At 39.1% G+C, this 23,109-nt stretch overlaps 1 protein-coding gene across 10 annotated transcripts in view; it reads left to right on the forward strand.

Annotated features, from left to right (window-relative positions):
• pkd1l1 (polycystin 1 like 1, transient receptor potential channel interacting) overlaps nucleotides 1-23,109 on the forward strand; it is a 288,595-nt gene that overhangs the window by 220,001 nt on the left and 45,485 nt on the right. For 9 of the 10 annotated variants that reach the window (XR_015757199.1, XM_087987215.1, XM_087987214.1 and 6 more), the window contains 11 exons: nucleotides 1,775-1,838; nucleotides 4,510-4,613; nucleotides 5,036-5,231; nucleotides 6,232-6,370; nucleotides 6,460-6,544; nucleotides 10,069-10,254; nucleotides 12,585-12,703; nucleotides 12,869-12,979; nucleotides 15,518-15,641; nucleotides 17,314-17,397; nucleotides 21,442-21,617. Coding sequence is in view for 8 of the 10 variants with exons in the window: in XM_087987215.1 (XP_087843341.1) it covers nucleotides 1,775-1,838; nucleotides 4,510-4,613; nucleotides 5,036-5,231; nucleotides 6,232-6,370; nucleotides 6,460-6,544; nucleotides 10,069-10,254; nucleotides 12,585-12,703; nucleotides 12,869-12,979; nucleotides 15,518-15,641; nucleotides 17,314-17,397; nucleotides 21,442-21,617 (1,388 nt within the window). In the remaining 2 variants the exon portion in view is untranslated. Of the gene's footprint in view, nucleotides 1-1,774; nucleotides 1,839-4,509; nucleotides 4,614-5,035; nucleotides 5,232-6,231; nucleotides 6,371-6,459; nucleotides 6,545-10,068; nucleotides 10,255-12,584; nucleotides 12,704-12,868; nucleotides 12,980-15,517; nucleotides 15,642-17,313; nucleotides 17,398-21,441; nucleotides 21,618-23,109 lie in introns of those variants that run through there. The other variant, XR_015757200.1, reaches the window with a different exon arrangement.

The raw sequence follows: 23,109 nt of genomic DNA on the forward strand, positions 1-23,109 counted from the left end.
ACAGCCGCAACATGACCTCCCAACTCCTGTACTCAATACTCTGACCAATAAAGGAAAGCATACCAAATGCCTTCTTCACTATCCTATCTACCTGTGACTCCACTTTCAAGGAGCTATGAATCTGCACTCCAAGGTCTCTTTGTTCAGCAACACTCCCTAGGACCTTACCATTAAGTGTATAAGTCCTGCTAACATTTGCTTTCCCAAAATGCAGCACCTCACATTTATCTGAATTAAACTCCATCTGCCACTTCTCAGCCCATTGGCCCAACTGATCCAGATCCTGTTGTAATCTGAGGTAACTCTCTTCGCTGTCCACTGCACCTCCAATTTTGGTGTCATCTGCAAACTTACTCTTATGCTCGCATCCAAATCATTTATGTAAATGACCAAAGGTAGAGGGCCCAGCACCGATCCTTGTAGCACTCCACTGGTCACAGGCCTCCAGTCTGAAAAACAACCCTCCACCACCACCCTTTGTCTTCTACCTTTGAGCCAGTTCTGTATCCAAATGGCTAGTTCTCCCAGTATTCCATGAGATCTAACCTTGCTAATCAGTCTCCCATGGGAAACCTTGTCGAATGCCTTACTGAAGTCCATATAGATCACATCTACTGCTCTGCCCTCATCAATCCACTTTGTTGCTTCTTCAAAAAATTCAATCAAGTTTGTAAGACATGATTTCCCACGCACAAAGCCATGTTGACTATCCCTAATCCCTAATCAGTCCTTGCCTTTCCAAATACATGTACATCCTGTCCCTCAGAATTCCCTCCAACAACTTACCCACCACCGATGTCAGGCTCACCGGTCTATAGTTCCCTGGCTTGTCCTTACCGCCCTTCTTAAACAGTGGCACCACATTTGCCAACCTCCAGTCTTCCGGCACCTCACCTGTGACTATTGATGATAGCAAGAGGCCCAGCAATCACTTCTCTAGCTTCCCACAGAGTTCTCGGGTACACCTGATCGGGTTCTGGGGATTTATCCACCTTTACCCATTTCAAGACATCCAGCACTTCGTCCTCTGTAATATGGACATTTGCAAGATGTCACCATTTATTTCCCTACAGTCTGTATCTTCCATATCCTTTTCCACAGTAAATACTGATGCAAAATGCACATTTAGTATCTCCCCCATTCTTTGAAACATATCCTATATCCCTCCCTCTTTGGAGTGCCTTCCTTATGCTGGGTGAAGAAGATTTACTTTGGTATTTGGAACTTGAGCATCCTAAGTACACAGCCAGCCTAGCAGCATTGATTGTGGATTATCATGGCTTCATTTCTGGTGATATTAGCACGGTACTAATGGATATTAGTATACTTGTTCTCTTATCTGATGCAAAGAATCCATTTCCTTTAGTACTGAGTCCTTCTCGAGCATCTTGACATGTCTGTCTGTAGTCCAAGTTTCAGAGCCTAAATATGGTATTAACATCATTGACAGTGAAATTATCACAAAATTGTGCATTTTAATAACAGTTTGTTCGCATTTCCTGATGTTAAATTATCTAGGATAACTTTATTACTATTGCTAACTGCAATTACTATTTTGAACAATTTAGTAAATTAAGTATTTCGTAACATGTAAAATCTTTTAAACCACGCCCCACAAGGTATTTTGAACACAACCTTCAATGTTTTCATCTCGCCAGTTTCAATGCTCAGAGTTCTTCACTGCTTTGGTAGATTTCAGGCAACTTGCATCAGATATGAGACAAAATTGTTGAAAATCTCGGCACATGTATCATAGTTTGTATATCTGTGTTAGGTAAAATCGCTGCAAGAAGCTTCTGTTGAAGAACAGTATGTGACTGCAAGAGAATCTGTTGAAGGTAATATAGAATCTGTTTCAATATAATTATAATTGTCAGTAAAGAACTTGAGTTTTCCCATAGTATTCTACGGGTCGAAGGGCCTGTTTCCATACTGTAAGTGATCTAATCTAAACATAAAACTAAATTAAAATCTTTTCAGCTGTGAATATAATGGAGATGAAATGCAAGTCTGAAAGGGATCATTGGAATTTTGTCAATTCAAAACCCAAGGACTTGAGTAATTTATGTGCTTTGTGGAGTCTGAATAAGCAGTTATATCCTTCTAGACTCCACAGAATAATTGAGTTTTGTTAACTCTCCCTTGATCCTATCCTGCATCTCACCCACCCTCATAAACCCTATCTCTCCAGACATTGAGTTGAGTATTAATATGGCTGAAATTGATCAGTTTCAACAAGCATACTGTTACAAATTAGCTGAGGAAGCCTGAAGATGAGCTTATATACATTCCCAGAATTTTTCAAAATGCTATGGAGTTTGTGCTTATATGGCACAAAGCAAGCAACTTGTTTTGTTGTTATTTGTTCTAACAAAGTTCCAGTCATAACAAATTATCTGTTCAAAAAAGCTGACACATGTTTCATAATCAGGATTTAACGTTTGATTATCTGGAATAATTTGTTTAATTTTACAAGGACCCATCCAACCTTTGCATGTCTTTTGATATTGTTACATGAACTGGGAATATGCGGCAATAGATTCTATGTCTGGTAATGTACAATTAGGCAAGTTTAATAAATTATGACAGAGTAAAAGATCCACTTGGTATTTGTGTCCAAAACATGGTAGAGTTTTGCATTCAGTTTGCGAGTGAGAATCTTGGGTCAGAAACAACTGTGCTAAACTTAAATAAGAGTAACTAGATATGGATGAGGGTAGAGTTGACTGGAGTGCATTTAGAAAGGATTTTAGCAGAAAAGATGATTGAGGAACAATAACAGATTTCTAAAAAATTAGTTCATAGCAATAACATACCCCAGTGAAAAACAATTATTCTAGAAAAGGGATAAGCCAAGTATGATTAACCAATAAAGTTAAAGAAATTGAAAGGGAAGCAGAAGTATGGCGAAGGTTAGTTGCAAAGCAGAGGATTGTGCAAGTTCTAAAAGTCAACAAAAGATGACCAATAAAATAATCATAGGAGAAGGTAAAATTGAGTGCAAGCAAGCAGTTAATTCAAAATGGACAGTAAGAGCCTCTTTAAATGTACAAAAAGGAAGAGAGAGGCCAATGTGACCAGATGCCCCTCAGAAATCAAGGTTTGAGAAATGATAATGAAGAACCTCGGAATGACAGAGGAGTTGATAAGATACATTGCATCAGTTTTCACAGTAGAGAATAGCGATCATATTTCAAAAAATACTAAGTAATCTATGGGCTAAATAAGGAGAAGAGCTATACACAGCAACTCTCACTAGATAAAAAATACAAGGAAAACTAATGGGGCTAAAGGCTGATAATTCTCTTGAGCCTGATTATTTTAAAAATGTATTTATTATTTGGATGAGGAAGTTGATGTACTATCATGAAGTTTGTGGATGATACAAAATAGGCAATGAGGATGACACAAGGGGGTCTACAAGAGATACAGACAGATTGAGAGAACAAATGGAATAATAATGTGCAAAAATGTAAGGTGTATATTAATTAATGGGAAAATATTGTAAAAATAACAGCATAGAGAGTTTTGAAGTTCCTCATGAATGAATCAGAAAAAAAGTAGCATCCAAATTCAGCACATCGCAGGGAAAGAAAATGGACTGTTGGCCTTTATTCCAAAGGGAGTGGAGTACAAAAGTAGGGAGATTTTGCTAACCCTGTGCAAAGTTCAAGTCAGACCACAACTGGAATACTGTGAACAGTTTGGCCCCTTATCTAAGGAAAGATACCCTGACACTGGAGGCAGTCCACAGAAAGTTGACTAAGTTGATACTGGGTATTGGGGGAGTGTCTTATGGGGATAGCCTGGGTAGATTGGGCTTGTACTCATAATATAGTAAAATGAGAGGTGAGCTTTTTGAAGCACACAAGATACTTCGGGATTTGGCAGGCTAGATGCAGAAAAGTTACTTCCCCTTGAGCCTAGGACCAGAGAGCATAATTTTACACTAAGGGGTCACACAGTTATGACAGAGATGAGGAGGAATTTCTTCTCTGAGGTTAGTGAATCAGTGATAGTAGTCAAAGCAGGGTCATTAATTTTATTCAAGGCTGAAATGGACAAATTTTTATTCAGCGAGGGTATCAAGGGAAAAGGCAGGAAACTGGAGTTGAAGTTAATCAGATCATTGTTGAATGATGGTGTAGAGTTGAATGGTTTCTACTCTGATGTCTTACATCTTCTGTTAGTATCAGTCTTGATGCTATTGCACTGCAGCAACGTAAGATGCTAACTTCACATGATGCTCAAATATTTTTGGTAATAGTTAAATCGGAGACTGAAACCATCTATCTTGAGTGAAAGATAAATTGATGAATGAATCACTTCTGTTCCCTTTTCACTGTACACCTTCTAGCAACTGACCCTGAGTATAGTTCATATGGGGTCTGGGAAATATGTAGTGCACTCTGCATAGCCTATGAAACAAATGAAATTAGAGCAATATGCAATGAACATTGTCAGTCTGGATACTTTAAATTACTTTCTGTCCTCAAAATAATACTTCAGCACATCGTGATGCTCATCTGGCATTGGACAGTGCGTTTGAATCCTACCTATCTTGGCAGAATCTTCAACAATGGGCACAGGAAGTGTGGAGGAAAAAATATGAGGTAAGCATTATGTTAAAGATAAAAACGATTCCAGATAATGAACAACAGAATAACAACAACTTGAATTTATGTAGAGCCATTGCTGTAGAACACCCCCCCCTCCCCCTTTTATCATGCAAATATTTACATCCAGTGACATAATGAAATGTCAGTAGAGGTGAACAAAAGAGTTGGATTTTATTAAGAAATAAACCGAAGAAAGGATTAACAATAAAATTTCAAGGAAGTCCTACCAATGGTTTCGTCAGTCGATGGTAGGGTTTTGAAAATCAAACATGTGCTAGATACCAGAGTTAAATGGATGCAGAAAGCTTGTAAGATTGCAGGAGCTTATTGAAATAGAGAATGCTGTGGTAATGTAAGAATTAGAATACAATGATGAGAATTGTTACACCAGTTCTTTTATGATTGCCTTTCCTCAGCGTGGTTTACTGGAGTCACAATCTCCCAGCATTCACTCAGAGCGCTACAGTGAAAGAAGCAACAAGAAAGATGGAAATTGCTTGTCTGAAGGCAGCTCAAGTGGATTTGAGGACTGCAGCTCACAGGAAAATGCCAAACCAGTGCCAAAGGATTCCAAACGTAGCTCGAGTGAATTGCGATCAGATTATTCATCAGGTAGAGAAAAGAAATTAAGGGACTAATTGAAATGACCAGCCAGAAATTATTTTAAAAATTTGTTAATTGGATGTTCACTGCGCTGATAGTTATTGCCCATGCCTACCTGTCCTTGAGAAAGGGTGAGCTGTCTTCTTGGAGGAGAAAGTGAGGTCTGCAGATGCTGGAGATCAGAGCTGAAAATGGGTTGCTGGAAAAGCGCAGCAGGTCAGGCAGCATCCAGGGAACAGGAGAATCGACGTTTCGGGCAAAAGCCCTTCCTGAAGAAGGGCTTATGCCCGAAACGTCGATTCTCCTGTTCCCTGGATGCTGCCTGACCTGCTGCGCTTTTCCAGCAACACATTTTCAGCTCTGAGCTGTCTTATTGACTTCCTACAGTGCAGGTGAGTGTGGGTATGTCATTGTGCTACGAGGAAGGAAATTCCAGGATTTTCAAGCAGTTACTATCAAGTTTGTTACTGTATTCTGAACATTATCCATTGTAAGAATTTTAGCTATCACCACACAATAATTGACATTTTATTGTTAATTTGACAGTGATCTTTTATAAACATGTGTTGCTGCTATGGAGGTTCTCTCATGATTTCAGCAGTTAGAAAATATTACAGCAATTAGAAAAATAGCACTGTTTGACTGCAGTGCTCATTATCTACTTGCATCATACAGAACTCACCTTACGAAAGTTTTGGTGAAACTGAATTGCTCCCAGGCATTCTTCGATTCACCTTCTTAGATGATCTGAAGCAACCGAAATCCCTGATCTGCTTTTATCTGCTCATTAGAAAATAACAAACCTGGCACTTGCCTCTAATGTGCAACATTAACTAAGAGCGCATCTTATAGATGTACAAGAGCTGTATCAATTTCCTGTACCTAAACTACCAGTAATTAAACAATGTAAACACCTCTGACAGTATGCTGCCTGACCGGCTGTGCTTTTCCATCACCACATTCTTTGACCTCTGACAGTAATCTTTGAAAACTCTTTTTAACACTCTAGAACACAGCAGTTTGTTTGATCGGCCTGTGGTGAATAGAACCAGACATTTTCTCCCAACTTGGTGCAATTATCTAGCCTGGGTGATCTGCCTTTTAATTGCTTTGGTGTGCATATTGACAACAAGCCTGTTAGGACTACGGTAAGAATGACTACAATTTGTAAGCCACGTTTTTGTTTTAACCCTTATTTGTTTAAAAAAAATTAAATACTTGTTTTAATTAATGGCAGGTTTGGACCAACTGAATCGGTACTATGGTTACATTCACTGTTCTTCTCTCTCCTGTATTGCATCTTTATCATCCAACCTATTGCAGTAAGTAATATGAGAGACCAAGGTATGATCTGTTCTACTTCATCTCCAAAGAAACAAACACAGGGATACGTGCAGGTCATTCAGGTCTGGCACCTCACTGGAGTGACATACTGGAAAACAAGCTCCCATATTCCCAGAGTTGTCACAAAGATTAAAAATTTTATCAAAGTACACAAATTACTTGTCAGGACAGAAAACAGGGAGCAGGTTTTCAAACCTAATAAAACTACTAGTCATTACTAATAAATAGATTTTAACCAAAGGTAAACAGCTCTGAACTGTCTACATTTAGCACCACTAGTTAAATTCCTTAACAGAGACCCCAGATCCTGTTATAGAGACCCCAGATCCCGTTATAGAGACCCCTGCACCCATTACAGGGACCCCAGATTCCATTATCGAGATTCCAGAGCTGGTTACAGAGACCCTAGCCAATGTCAAGCAACAACCAGAGGAGAATTGGAGGAGGAACAAGAAGAAAAGGGAAAGATGGATTCCATTGCTGTGAATCTTCCATTATATTCAGTGTTTCAAGATGGCACTGGTGCACAGTGGCACTTTGCGTATAATTTTTACAAACGTGACAATAAATCCTAACCTAAAGCTCTTATAACCTGCCCATGTACCCACACACATATGGACAAAAGAAATTGTTGATATGGGCAGAGGGAAATAAAATGGGCAAGCAGTTCAATGGTCACAGACCACAGAGTTTGCTGAGATGATCCTTTTGCTTTCCAGGATTTTAGGTTCTTCAATCTCTCTTCTGAGGTTCTTTTCACTTGCAGGAGGCACAGGTGATTGGTACACTAACTGCATAGTCTCTTACTTATTGCTTAAAAGGTCATAGCTTACAGCATCTGGTGAAATAAAGTAAACCAGTTTTCCTCAGGCTTTAGGTATTTTACTAAAGAGAAAGACACACCAGTTGCTGCTTGCAGCAATCAGAATGTTTCTGCCAGTATTGAGCATATCCACAAGTTGTTCAGCTACCTAGGAGCCAATCGGAAAATTGTTGTCAGGCCAATGGTTTATGAAGTTGTGACCAGTCAATTGTGACAAAAAGTTGTGACCAGTTGTGACAAAAGCCAATCAGCAACATGATAACAGCCGAATCGCACTCTGTATGTACCCCCTAGGTCCAGTCAATCTACACACGCCCTGCTTCACTGTTTGAACAAAGTGGCAGTGCAAACATGACTCAGAACAGGTTTCAGTAATTTGCTTTTTACAGGTGCAACAATTCCTTTGACAATACTTAGTTTCAAAACAGTCCTTTTCCCATTTCAGTCCACAATAAAAAGTGAAAAAAAAAGTAAGCAATGAGATCTTTAAACAGTTTTTTTTAATGGTGAGGCATGTTTTAAAATGATGGCTTTATTTTATTCCTCTCCATGATAAAACCATTGTAATGCAACATTCTCCTACTGACCAATACAAAGCAATTTGAGATAAGTTGTATAGTAATTCGATACTAATTAGCCACAATTCAATATGGACAACAGGCACTTCTCATTTGGTGACGACCATTGGTCAAGACTTTGTGGGTCACCACTCCGGGTCAAGTGAGGGTCCATGCAAGGAGGCAGCCCTCCAAGGACTACAACAGTCAGTATGGGGATAAAACGTACACACCATTCTGCAGCATGCTGTAGCCATCTAGCCAACCAAACATTAACTATCCATGAGAACAAGTTTCCCATTTGGCCCTCTAGTATACTTAGTCATTCAATCCAATCACAGAGGATCTTTATCCTAGTTCTAGTTACAAAACTGAGAAATATTCCTTGATATTCAAACTCAACAAAATATATTAATCTTTGTCTTAAAGATTTTGACTGACTCAACATCTACGGTCTTTTTGGAATAGTCATAACTTTTGAAGACAATCTTTCTGATTTTCCTCTTCAGTCCTGCACTTTAACTTTAAAGTGATGTCTTTTTTCTTGAATCCCTTCACGAAAAGACTTCTTCTTTTTCAACCCATGAATTCTCCCTTATGATTTTAAATCTCTCAATTAGATCTTCTTTCAGCTTCAAAACCCAAGGAATTATAAGACATGTTCATGCATCCTCATAATTTAATCAAATGAATTTGTGCTGAATCCCTCCAAGACCAGTATATCTTTGAGTTTTGGTGTGCAAGATTGAAAGCAGTACTCCAGATGGAATATGTCAGTGCATATTATAGCCACTACATCATGTCATCACCTAGATTCCAACTTCTCTAAGATAAAGACCAACTGTTCATTAGCTTTTTGACTGTCTTGAACTGTGCACCAGGTTTTACTGTTGCCTCTACTTTTGTCATTTAATTCTCCAAAACTCTCAACACTTAGCTCTTACTATTAATTTTCTGACTCTTCTTTCTCACAACTATTGATATCCATTAAACATTAGTTTTTTTTTCATTTACTATGTGTTTTCTTTTTGTAGCTTCCTACTTCTAACCAGACAACCTTCTGTGTTTCCTAGCTAATTGTCATTTTCACATTGTTGAACATAAATAAATTGATGTAAGAGAACACTGAATGAGAATAGCATGATGAACCTAATCCCTAAATAATGGATCAGTTATCCTATCATTTTAGCTTCATAATGCAATGAATCCCACAATAAATCTCCTTTCACATTTAAAATTATATTTACAATGATCATTAGCTGCATCTAGTGGCGGAAAAGTAGCATTACGCTCTCTTCACTCTTCGATGTACCATATGTACTCGTGTATAGGTCAATCTCATGTATAAGTAGACCTCCTATTTTGGCCAAAAACTCTTGTATTTTCCGTGTATCTCATGTATAAGTTAACCCAAGTTCTTCACAGTTACAGATCAACAATTATGAGTTAGTGTGCCTGCCCGTTGCACTCCATTCTAGCTTTCCAGTCTGCTGACCATACCATTCCATTCCAGTCACCAGTTGTCATGCTCCGCAACAGGTTTTCGGAATTACTGTAATGGTACAACAGTACAGGGTGACTGCCGTATCTGTGGAGTTGATTTCCCCTGTTTCAGTTATCCGCGGTTTACAGTGGCCCGGACATATTACAGGGAATGTTCCAGAACCAGGGACCAGGGGGCTGCTGGGAAGGTAACTTGCCCATTTAAATGAATGTGTTCACACCTATCCATGGTAGATCTTGGTAGTATCACGTATTCCCATGGGTTTACTGTACCTACCATAGCAGGCAGAATGGGGACTGTTATTTTGTAGTTAAGTATTCAATAATGGCCATAATTTGTTTTCCTTTAGCTGTTTATTATTTTAGAAAGAGATCTGGCTCTTGTTTGTCCATTTTTTTGACTCACACCAAGCATGAATTTCATCCCCTCAAACAATACCTTGTGTATTAATCAACACCCTAATTTCAGCTTAAAAAAACCATCTTCAAAATTTGACCTGTCACTGAGCATACATGGTATTTATGAAGATTAAGTACTTACAATAATTAGTTTCTCTTGAGACCAGTTTAAATTGACCATTTTAGGAAGGTTTCTCTCACTGCTCAAATATCTTTTCAGATTTTCTGCACTGCAGCTGTTGTTGCATTGAAAAACAAGAATTGCAATGACATTTACAACACGATCAATTCACATTCTTCATCGGAACCCTGCAAGCAATGGAATACTGAAGCTGGAATCCTTTCTGAGAGAAGCCGCATTGATATTAATTACAATCCATACAATTCTGCTATGGATCTTGACAGGGTAATAATTGCTAATTATCTTGCTTTACTCATTTCTTGGTATTCTTCATTAAAATGAATACTAGTCTGTTTCAAAAATATAACATTTGGAAAAGGGTGATTCCTCCTTACTGTCCAGTGACGCATGTTGATAAGGTGGGCTATGAATGTAATGTGAAAATAGGATCAGGCTTAACCTCAACAGTAAGCAGCCCATCAATGTTGAAGAAGGAAGAATGATTATTTGGATAAATCATTGAAGGGCTGTTGGTCCCATGGAAAAATCGCAAGAGAAAAAGAGAAAATTGGTTGCTGTTAATGGTGTCACATTTTAGAGCTTGATCATGTAAAAATAGTAAAGCTTATTTATCAGTGTTTATGCAGCAAAATTAAAAGATAACTAATTTTGAAAGAAATGTATTACAAAATTATGAGGTCTTCCAGATACAAATACAACTATGCAAAATTCAGCTTCTTAATCTGTCTGCAACCTTTGACCTTATTAAACTGCACCATTATTCAGTTGAATTGGAGCTACACTCAGCTGGTTTTAATTCTTTCTGTCTAATCCTAGCTAGTGCATCACCCGCAACAGCTTCTCTTCTCAACCATGTATCATTACATTAGACTTTCCCTGTGGATTTAACCTTGCCCCTTCCCCATTTCTCATCTACAGGTTGTCCCTTGATGAGAGCAAAAGCACCCCAGTTCCCAAATGTATGTTGATGGCATCCTGCTTTATCTCACCACCACAACAGATCATCTCAACCAGAAAGCTGTCTCTAACTTGTTAATCACTTGTTCAACACAGGCTTCAATGAATTAAAAAGTGTGGCGCTGGAAAAGCACAGCGGTCAGGCAGCACCCGAGGAACAGGAGAGTTGATGTTTCGAGCATCACCCCTTCATCAGCTCATGCTTGAAACCTCGACTCTCTTGCTCCTCGGATGCTGCCTGACGGGCTGTGCTTTTTCCAGTGTCGCACTTTTTGACTCTGATCTCCATCATCTGCAGTCTTCATTTTCTCACAAGTTTGGATGAGCAGAGGTCTCCTGCAATTAAGTATTGGGAAGAGAGAACATGATCTCATTATTTGTCATAGAGTCTGTGACAAACTCTGTTTTCTAGCTATTGACTCTGCCCTTCTATCTGGTAACTGTCTGAGAATGAGCCAAAATACTTAAAAGCATGGTGTATTTGACCACAAAATGATCTTCTGTCCATATATTCCCACCATTAGTACTTATACTGTCCTAATGTTGCCTGACGCTGCCATTTTCTATTGCTGAAATCCTCATCTCTACATTTATTGCCATGAGTTTGATTATTTTAATATCCTTCTGACCAGGTACCTGTGGTCTACTCTTCATACATTGGAGGTCATCCAGAATTCTGTTGCCTGTGTCTTGATTTGCACAAAGCCCTGTTCACCCATCACCCCTATACCTATTGACTCATGTCCTTGTTCTCCCATTCAAACAGGTGTCAAACTTAAAATTCTCATTCCTGTTCTCGATTCCCTGTGAGATCTCTTTGCACTTCTGGACCTGGCTTCTTGAGAATCTCTCATGTTAGTTTTTCTGTAATTGGTGCTTCTGTCTTTATCTGCTAAGGCCTTAAGCTCTGGAATTCCTTTAATGCTCTCTCCAACATTGCACCTCTCTTTGCTCCTTTCAGATGTTCCTTAATATCTGCATCTTTGTCATCTGAGCTAATATCACCTTTTTGGTTTGATATGAAATTTTGTTTTGTGATACTTCTGTGAAGCAGCTTGGGACTCCGAGATACGTTCACAGGCTCTATGGGAATTCAAGACAATCTTATAAATTAAAGTTCCTGAGTTACAGTACAAAACATGGCAGTGTGATCATGGAATCATTGTGTGTTTTACATGATACTTTATCCTTGTGCATATTCATGTCTTTTAATGCCACGTTAGTTTTTTAAAACTCTGTGAGAACATGGCAGTCAGAGGAAAAGCGAATTATAGTTTCTTGCTTATCTTATTTGGGCAGGTTGCCAATACAATGGATTCCCTGCTTAATGCTTGCAGAATGCTGAATTCCCTGCTTAATGTTCAGCTAGTAGCTTGGTGGGACACGAGCATCATGGAAATGAAAGGGAAGCACCACATTAGCACATGGCCCTTCTCAATTAACCTTGGTAATCATGAAACACCCCACACCCAGAACCCAGAGTGTGCTATGTTTTAGCCCTTGGTGCTTTGTTGCACAGAGAAATGCGCTATGTTCATTTGCAGAATGATGAAATAAATATTTCTTTTTGATGTTGGGAACTAATGTCAAGTCTCAGTTAGTCATTTAATATCACTTTGTATATTTCTACCATATAGATTGTTGCTGCTCGTCAAAGGGCTCGCTATTTACGATTAGCTCGACCACCGACACTTGCACAACTTAAAGAAGCCAGAGATCGTATGAGAAAAGAAAGCCTCATTCAGCAGACATTACAGTATTTCACCTTTCCTTTAAATTTTGATACATGAATAAAAATCATATTTGTTTAATTATCCGAAGTTACCGTTTATTTATCGCTCTCAGGTGGTCTTTTTGCTTTCATTATATAATGCTAAAGTTATGTTTTTTTTCAAAGTACCTTTTTTTTTCCCTATTGCAGAGAGTTTGTACTTTATATTGTCATGCTGATTCTTCTGCTGTTGATAACATTTGGCAAATTTTCCAAAGATGAATATTACCTCAACCAAGCCATTCGGGCAGAATTTACGAGGTATGGAAATCCAGGCTATTTTTGATGTTATCTTGTAAAATGTAAGTAAGCCTCATAAATTAGTTGTTTCCAACTTAAAATCAAAATACTATAGAAATTGGAAAACTAAAATAAAAACAAAACTGAGTGGAAGCATCCAGCAGTCAGGTAGCATCTGTGGAGAGAGAAACATATTTAATTTCAGGCCAATGATTTTCTTCAAAAGGAATTGATGTAACCGGTAAGAATTGTTTTTTATGACAAACTGGTAGCTTTAATTGTAATTTTTCTGTTGGTGTTAGCTTTCAGATTGATCTGCTTCTGAGGAAAGGTCCTCTTGACCTGAAAGGTTAACTGTATTTATCTCCACAGCTGCTGCCTGACTTGCAGAGATTTGTTTCTCTTTCATGTGTATTTATTTCAGTTTTACGTGGTCAAATTCCAGTACCAAGACCGCAGCTCTATTTTGATTGGATTTGATTTACTATTGTCACCTGTACCGAGATACAGTGAAAGGTATTGTATTACGTACTAACTAGACAAATCATACCTTACCTAAGTACATCAGGGTAATGGAACAAAGCACAGAATACAGTGTTATAGCTACAGGAAACGTGCAGAGAAAGCTCAACTCTTAATACATGAGAGGTCCATTCAAAAATCTGATAGCGGCAGGCAAGATGTTCTTAAATCTGTTGGAGTGTCTTTTCAAACTTTTGTATCTTCTATTCAATAGAAGAGGGTGGAAGAGAGTATAACTCGGTGGGAGGGGCTTTTGATTATGTTGACTGCTTTCTTGAAGCAGCGGGAAATATAGAGGGAGTCAATGGAAGGAAGGCTGTGTTTGCAACTTGCTGTAATTTCTTGTGATCTTGGGCAGAACAGTATAATGATAGCCAAATCATTTTTGGTCCATTTTCATTCACACAAGAATTGCCTTCTCCGTAGATTCATTGATTAGTAAATATTTCTATTAGCTGCCTACCTAAGTCACTGGGAGAGAAGATTTTGTTTGATTGCTTTGCTTTTTGAGGGACAAACAGTGCTGCCTGGTCCTAGGGAACCAGTTTCTATGTAATGGTGCTATGCAAACTATTTTCTCCTCTACACTGTAGCATTACAAATGTAAATGGACTTTTTGGTATCAGAGACTTACAGAAATGCAGCAAAAAGGACTTTATCTCTTCCTTTCTCTCATATACTTCTGAATGAACTTTGTAAACAATGAAGTGTATTCAAATAAATTCAGAAGGAAAACATGACGGGCACTTTGTTCAAGGCAAGTTTCACAACATCAATGAGATAAATAACTCTAGGTTTTGCTTGTCTGGCTAACAGCTGAAACTTTGTTGTATCATGTCATGAGCTTTTAATGATTTTTTTCATAGCACTTGATTTAAAATGTTCACTAAATAAAACTTAACTGTTACATTTCTTGAAATCTTCTGTTGTTGAAAAGATCATACCAAACCTTTTATTTTGGAAATTGGTTGCTGCTCTGTATGCATCATTGGCTATCCCTATTTATTTCCCATTCCTCATTGTGCTGAAGAAGGTGGTGAGTTCTGGTTATGTGACAGAGGTATTTCCATAGTTCTGTTACAAATATAGGAACATAGCAGCAGCACCTGGCCTTTCAAACCTGTTCTAACATTGAGTAAGATCATGGCTGATCTGGTTGTGTCTCGACTCCCCATAGGCTTTAGCTCCCTTGTCTGTTAGAAACCTATGCAACACAACCTTAAATACATCTTAAAGACCCAACCTCCGACACCTTTTGGGGAAGAACATGCCACAGTATGACGACTCTTTGAGAGAAAAAAAATCTTCCATCTCTCTCTTAAAAGCGATCCCTGTCATTGTCAGACAATGCTCCCCTGCACCATCATCACCGCCATAAGAGGAAATATCCATCCTCTCCCATCTCCTCAAGATCTTATATGTTTCACAGCGATCTTCTCTCATTCTTCTGAACTCCAATTTACGTAGACTAAAATTTTTCAACCTTCCTTCATAAGATAGTGCTAACAAAGATGGAGTTTCTAGATTTTGATTCCAAACCGAGTAGTAACTAAGGTACAATGAGAAATCCCAAGCAAGAATGTTGTGCAACAAGGAGGGAAACTTTGAGCTAATGGCATTCCTGTGCAGCTCTTGATCTTGTTCTTCCAGCTAATGTAGCTTCTGAATTTGGAAAATGCTGCTTTAAAAAGTTACAGCAAAGATACTGCAATAAGTAGATTGTGCACACTGCAGTCATTATGCTTCAGTAATGGAGTAGGGAATAGATGTTAAAGCCAGGGGGTGACATGCCAATCAAGTGCCATGCTGGAACCTCTTTGGTCTAGGCAAGTGGAAAATATTCCATCACGTTTCTGATTTGTGCATTCTGGGTGATTCATGGGGAGGCTTTGGGAGTCTGGAGATCATATTCCTGTACCATTTACTTACACACATTTATTTACAATCAGGCAAAAAAACTCACAATATTTTCTAAGGAAATATTACTTCTAAAAAACAATTTATCCTTGCTAATTTATCATTGATTTTCATATTCAGGAATCAGAAAAATCCTTTCATCAATATTAAAACAGTTGATGACTGGTGGAATTGGAGCTTCGGTGCCTTGTTACATGGTCTGTACTGGGACACATGGTATAACAATGCTGCAGCAAAAAGTCAGGTAACAAGTCAGCAACATGCAATAAATTGACTTCAGCCTTTCTGATCAAATTATTTCCCATGGTAGAATATGTTTCCTGCTGCAGAGTCAGTCCTGTCATGTGTATTTAATTGTTTTCTTCATATCAAGTTGGTTTATTTGGGCCTTTGAAAAACTGAAACAACTGTAGTGAGAGGTTCTACCTTATTGGCTAAAATCCAGCTGCTAATTATGTAATTTTGGAATGTATTTAACTGCATTAACAGTTGGATTTTGCAATTGACTTCAGAATCTCATTATAACAAAATGGAAAAAAAAAAACCTGAGGTACTTTTCCTGATTGGTGTGTGTGAACACGTGTATGTTGAGTCCGAATAGAGTAATCCTTGTGTATGATTTTTCTGTTATAGTTAAATAGCCTGGTCACTTTGTATGCAGTTATGGAATCCACATTATAAGAGCCGATAGCACTGGAGAGGGTGCAGAGAGGATGTTGCCTGGACTGGAGAGTTTCATTTTTGAAGGGTGACTGGACAGGCTGGGGTTCTTTTCTTTAGAGCAGATGAGATTGAGAGGAGATATGATAGAGATGCATTAAATTATAATGGGCATAGAAAGAGTAGGCAAGAAGAAACTTCTCCCCTTGATGAAGGGCTCAAGTGACCGGGGAGACACATTTGAGGTAAAGGGCAGAAGGTTTAGAGGAAATGTGAGGTTTAGAGGGGTTGTGAGATGTTTTCATCCAGAGGGTGGAGTGAATCTGGAAATCACCTCCTATAAAGGTTGCAGAGGCAGAAACTTGTAATTTTAAGAAGTATTTAGATGTGCAATTGCAGTGTCAAGCTATAGAAGGCTCTGGACCAAATGCTGGGAAATGGGATTAGAATAATTGTTTTTGACAGGTGTGGTTGCAATGGGCCAAAGGGCCTTTTTCTGTCCTGTAGATTTCTATCACTCTTTGACCTTGTATTACATGGAACCATGCTCCAGCATGAGTAACCAACTTCTTCAAATGTCCTGTTTTTCAGAGCAGTACCACACAGGCTGTATTGTTTCATAATCATGATTTCTGTTATTTATTATGTCACACAATCTTTGTTGGAAGATAGTTCAAAGCTAATTGAATGTTATGATTTATTGCAAGAGGAATTGAATGGAAGAGTAGGGAGGTTATGCTTTAATTATATAGGCCATTGGTGAGACTATGTCTGGAGTAATGTAGAAGGATGTTAATGGTTTGGAATCAGTTCAGAGAAGATTTACTAAATGAATAACTTAAATGAGCAGATTGTCTTGTGAGGAAAGGTGAAACAGGCTTGACCTTAACCATTAGAAATATCAGAGGTGACTTAGTTGAAACATAAAAGATTCTGGGGAGACTTGACCAGTTGGGTAGCAAAAGATATTTGATATTAAGAGACGAGGATTTGTTTTCTTTCTGAGGGCAGTGATACTTTGGAGTTCTCTTCCTCAAAAGGCAGTGGATACAGAATCGTTTTAAATATTTTAAGGTGGAGGTACATAGATTCTGGATTAGCAAGGGGATGAAAGATTACCGAGGATATGCAGGAATGTAGAGTTGAATCAGAGTAAAATCAGATCAGTCATGATCATATTGAATGGCTCAAGAGGCTGTGTGGTCTATTCCTGTTCTTTGTTCATTTCTAATTACAGTTTCAATTACAACTTATAGGCTGGTCCTCTTCACGGAAAATGCTATTTGATTGGTGTTCCAACACTCAGGAAAATCCAAGTCAACACTAACTCCATTTGTAACGTAAGTGGTTTCGGGTGCTATTGAGTGCTAATGGCTTCTATAAAAGCTAAAATAGATCACAAACAGTGCTGCCCTAAATGTAATCATCACAAAATGGTAGTAAAGTAAATATAAATGCATAAAAATTAAGCGATCATCATTCAGCTCAACATACAAGAAAAATAGATGTCCTCCACAATGTGTAAGGTCTGGATTCCTCATCACATAACTGACTGGTTTGGATTTTTGAGTCAACGATGAAGGAAAAACATTTCCAGTGATCTTGAAGCTGCCCCCAATGACTTAATGATCTCAATTGGATGGAATTTTCTTTTCCTTGCAGCAGTTTGAACCTGGCACCAGGTCAAGATAATCTCTAGATGTATTCAATTGTAAGGTGTGTCATCAATCTTCTCACAGGGATCAAACTAGGAAGTTGACAGGTCTTTGGGTGAAATTTTCCTACAACGTTTCTATGTGTGATCCCAAGTGTAACAGGTGACAATGCACATGCCACCCAATAGCAAGATAATTCACCTGATCTGCTGCCACTCAAGCCCATTAACATTGTGAAGGACAGTGAGTTTATTGCCTCACATACCTTGACCATGGTAGTCTGGATTGCCTGAAACTGTCAGCCAGTCAGGATTGGCTGTTTCTGGATCCCAAAGTCCACTGGTCAAAGTTTGTTCATCAAGGATTCAGCGGTGATGAGTGTTTTTGTTTTACTTCATTGTGTAGGGGTGGGGGAGTTGGGGAGGGTTCACAGGGAGAAGGGAAAGTCATAGGTTTGGAGCAAGGACAGGGTGGTAGCTTTCAAAGGCCACAATCCCTTGCTCTGGACCCATGACTCTGCTTGCCCCCATATTGGTATAATTGGAGGGCTTCCCGAAAAAGTGACCTTTCTCACTGGAGGAGGTGGTGATGAGTGGAAAACCAGGTTATAGTCCAATAGGTCCATCCATCACCTGATGAAGGATCAACGCTCTGAAAGCTAGTGTGATGAATGGAAGCATCTTAATGGTCTTAGTTGCTGGTGAATTGAAAAGGTTTGGAGAAGGTGAGGACTGCAGATGCTGGAGAGTCAGACTTGATAAAGTGTGGTGCTGGAAATGCACAGCAGGTCAGGCAGCATCCGAGGAGCAGGAGAGTCAATGTTTCGGGTAGGACCTTTATTCAGGCCTGGGGAGGGGAAAGGGTGCTGCGAGATAAATAGGGGGAGGGGGATGGGGCTTGGGGAAGGGAAGTGGGGTGGCGATAGGTGGGCAATGATAGGAGGTGATGGTGATACTTTGGTGGGAAGTGTGGTGTGGATAGGTGGGAAGGAAGATGGACAGGTAGGTAAGGTCAAGGAGGCGGATCTGAGTTGGAGGGTTGGATCTGGGATGGGGTGAGGAGAGGGGAGATTTGAAAATTTAGTGAATTTAATGTTCATGCCATGTGGTTGTTAGCTTCCAAGGCCCATAGTTGCCCAAAGACCTTCTGTCCCAGTAAATAACTTCTGAAAGGGCAAGAGGGGGAAAATCTCTCTCCAGGACAACTCACCCATTATTTCCCCTTCTTGGCATCTCTCTCGCCATTTCCAGGGAGAGGAAATCATGCCCTTTATCTCCTACTTTTGATTGAAGTATTCAGAGTGAGATAATGATTATGATTGGATTAAGACAGAAGCTAAAATATAATGTACAAACTTTAAGAAAACTATCCTCTTAACAATGTCTGATTTTTTTTATCATGGAGAAATTTGTCATTAACCAAATATAGAATTAGCCTTTCTAGGCCAGTGAGATTATTTTGGTGCAATTATGTCATAATTGCTGCTTTCAGTCATTGGAACATTGGTACAAAAATGTGCCATTCAGATCCTCAAGCCTGATCTATCTTCAGATAAGTTCCCTGGCTGGTCTGCCACATAACAGATAAATTATAAACTGCTGCCCATAAAGTTTCAGATGTTGGAACGTATCACAAAAAATGTTTGAAGAAATGCTGTGTCGCCATAGTCTTAACAGACAATAGGGGCTGCTCTCTCACTTGAGAGAGAAGTGACTGATGATGATTTAACCTGAGGGCCACCAGACCTCAGGCGAGCGAAGAGGTTGAGAAGGAGAGCCCTTGATGGGAATTGAATCCACACTGTTGGCATCACACTGCTCTGCAAACCAATCCTCCAGCCAAATGACCTAAACTGATCCCTGTTCAAAGGAAAGAGGCACAAACAAAGAGTGAGTTTGATAGTGAGGTATCTCAGAAAGGTAAAATTATAACATAAGATGCCAGAATTTGTTTCAGCCTGATTCAAGAACATGTGGGAAAATCTTGTGAGCCCCATCTTGAAAATACCATCCCAAAATCCAAGAAGTTAACTGGGGTGCTTTAGTTGATCAGACTCTGTGTAAGTCATCCATGATGCTACTTTTTCTGATAATCAGTCTTTTAAAATGAAAGGTGAAAGCTGTTTTGCCTGAGCTTCATTGAGTTCCCAAGGACAAAATTTTCAAAAATAACTTTTATGTCTTTAACTCTGAAAGAAGCTGCTTAACCACCAGCTAAGTGAATCCATATGCTTCTGGATCAATTATTTCAATCTTGTAAAGGTTTAGTGGCCTTTTGCATTTTCAATTTCAATTGATATAAATGTGTTAGGCCATTGAGAAGCTGTTGGGAGCTTATGGTCAGAAAATGAAGGGTTATTGGGGGTATGCAAAAATGTAGAGTTGAAGTTAAGATCAGATCACCAGTGATCTCATTGAATGGCACAGCAGGTTTTGAAGGACTGATTGGTCTTCTCTTATTCCTTGTTTGTCTGTTTGTAAGATCTGCCCACAATTCTTGCAAACTGGCATGTAATAGCCAAAGCAACCAGCATTATTGCATTCTCTCTGAAATTCTGGGTCCCTAGGAAGGAATCAGACTTCTGCCTTGTCCAGCAAGTACTCACCATCGACTTATTCAGAAGCAAACAGTATCTCATCCTGCTATCGAGTAAGAAATGCAAGCTGCAGACAACGTGATGTTGAACCATTTAGACTGTCTGTCTCTCACGCACTCATTCACTCACTTTGTGTTGCTCTTTCTCTCTGTCTCTCTGTCTCTCTCTCTCTCACTTACTCACTCACGCGCACACACAGTTTTCACAGTTCACTAGTTTTCACCACTTGAAACTACACTCTAAATCCTAGTGCGGGGATAAATTTGCACACCTGAGATATTTTCTTATGCCTCTGAGCCTTTATTTCCTTGCACTTCTTTTGGTGTGGCCAGCATTTGTTGTCATTCCCTAATTGCGTTATGTTTCTGTTGTGATTGGCACAGTAGGGTGTGTTTTTAGGCCATTGCGGAGGGCAGTTAAGAGTCAACCAGACTGCTGTGGGTCGAGACTAGACCATGTAAAAACAACAGATTTTCTTCCCGAAAGGACATAAATGAACTGTGAAAGTTTATGCTTTTTGTTTTCTTAATCAACCTGTTCAGATATGCTATGACAGACCTCTGGTTCTAGGTCAGATGGGATTTGACCCTGGGTCAGAGGTAGGGACACTACTACTGCACCAACAAGCCCTTAGAGATATAGATTTATTTTAATCAACCTGTTTGGATATGTCATGACATGCCTGTGGCACAGGCAGGAATTAACCACAAGTTTGGGCCAGAGGTGGGGACACTACCACTGCACCACAATAGCCCAGTGTGGGTTTTACAATTACTGTGACTAGGTTTCAATTGCTGGTTTGTAAAATACATTTACATTCTACCAACTGCATGGTGGGACATGTCCCTGTCACCAAAGCAACAGATTATCTGACAATGCTACTCTCTTCCCTCATTCTGCCTTCCTAGATTTCACATCTGTACGCGTGTTTCAAATAATCACAGAACAACTAGCAGAAACTATTTCTCCTTCTCCCTGGACCATGATCTCCAAGGGCTTCCATAGCATCCAACTCAGACCCACTAACTAACAGCATTTCTACTCAGCAGCTTGATATTTTTCTGATCTGGAAAGTTAAGAACCAAACTGTGGTTTAGATGTTTTCTTTTTTAACCTGATCTCTGTATTTTTAGATTCCAGAAGTATTGTCAGGATTTATCCAGCATTGTCGATCTCCATACACCACTGTGATCCACAATCCAGCCCATTCAAACACGACGAAGCATGTAGGAATTGAGCAGTCCAGCCAGTGTGGCCAATTTAATTGCTACAGAGGAACGGGATCTGTGATTAACCTCAGTAGAACTCGGTAAGATAGTCTGATCCTTTCATCGTTTAATACACCAATATTTTAATTCTTGTTGGTATTTTCCATGAAAAACTTTTTTACAACAAATTTAAACAAGGCAAGATGTGTATTAGTTCTTGTCATTTTGCCTTTTGAATGAAAGCCGTACCTATAAGTGTTGTTTTATAGTATGCTTTTTTTTGAGATCTGTTTATCAGAAATTTGTTCATACATCCCTATCACAGATAAACCTGACAAAATTTCCACTCCCTCTCCAAAAGGGTGATATTTGGCACAAATGTGAAATGGACTTATTGTGTCCAGTTCTGGTCACTGCACTACCAGAAGGATGTGGAGGCTTTAGAGATAGGTACAGGAATGGTTTCTCAGAATATTGCCTGGTTTGGAGGATATTAGCTATGAGGTGAGATTGGACAAACCTGGTTTGTTTTCACTTGAATGTCCAAGGATGAGGGGTGACCTGATAGAAGTTTGCAAAATTATAAAAGGCATGGATAGAATGAATAGTCAGAGTCTTTTCCCCTGGGTAGAAATGTCAATGAATAGGGGACATATGTTTAAAGTAAAAAGAGGTAAGTTTAAAGAAAATGTGAATGGCACTTTTTTTTGTTCTGTACAGAAGGTGGTAAGTGCTTGGAATGTGCTGCCAGAGGAAGTGGAAGCAGATACAATAACAACATTTAAGAGGCATCTTGACAGTTCCATGAACTTTAGGAATAGAGGGATATAACTGCAGAGAGACAGAAGGTTTTTAGTTTAGAAAGGCAACATGTGTTGGTGCATTCTTGGTGGGCCAAAGGGCCTGTTCTTATACTGTAGACTTTTTAACGAATCAAAGAACAAAGAGCAGTATAGAAAACAAAAGCAGAAAGAACTCTGGATGCTGCATTTCTATCAGAAAGATAATAAAATAAAATTCTGGTGCACCCATTGAGATACTCAAGACAACTAGGAGAATATTCCAAACCAGTCATACAATTGCTTACTGGTATGGAACTTAAACATTGCTGAAAGGAAACACAGAGTCAAAGTTTTTCACCTTTCACTCATTAGGATTCAGACACAAGAACCAAACTTAGAAAGGGAACATCAATTTGGATGGCATGAAAGAAATAGCTGATGAGCTGGAACATGGTTGGCAGCAGAAACTGCTTAAACTCAGACTAGGCAGATAAACTTTGATTGGAGAGGTTATTGATCTGGGGAATGCAGCAAGAAATAGGGAAGGCTCCATAATCTTTAACGAGAAAGTGCAATATACGGACAAATCTCTTTTGTCTATCAATGCATTTGGCTTCTATCACAGCAAATCAGTGATACTGTGAATCTGACTGATAATCTTAAATTGGCTTCCAGTGTAATTCCTAGCACAGTCATGATTATTTAGTAAATTCTGTCCATTAGCACAATCACCTTATAATGCTGATTTGGTGTTTTGGAGATTGCAAGTATGGCTGGTTACACAAAGTTGATGCCCGGACTGCTGTAGCTG

Source organism: Chiloscyllium plagiosum, unplaced genomic scaffold (assembly GCF_037043375.1).
Source record: "Chiloscyllium plagiosum isolate Xiang-an unplaced genomic scaffold, Cpla_swu_hap1 HiC_scaffold_5, whole genome shotgun sequence".
NCBI lineage: Eukaryota > Metazoa > Chordata > Chondrichthyes > Orectolobiformes > Hemiscylliidae > Chiloscyllium > Chiloscyllium plagiosum.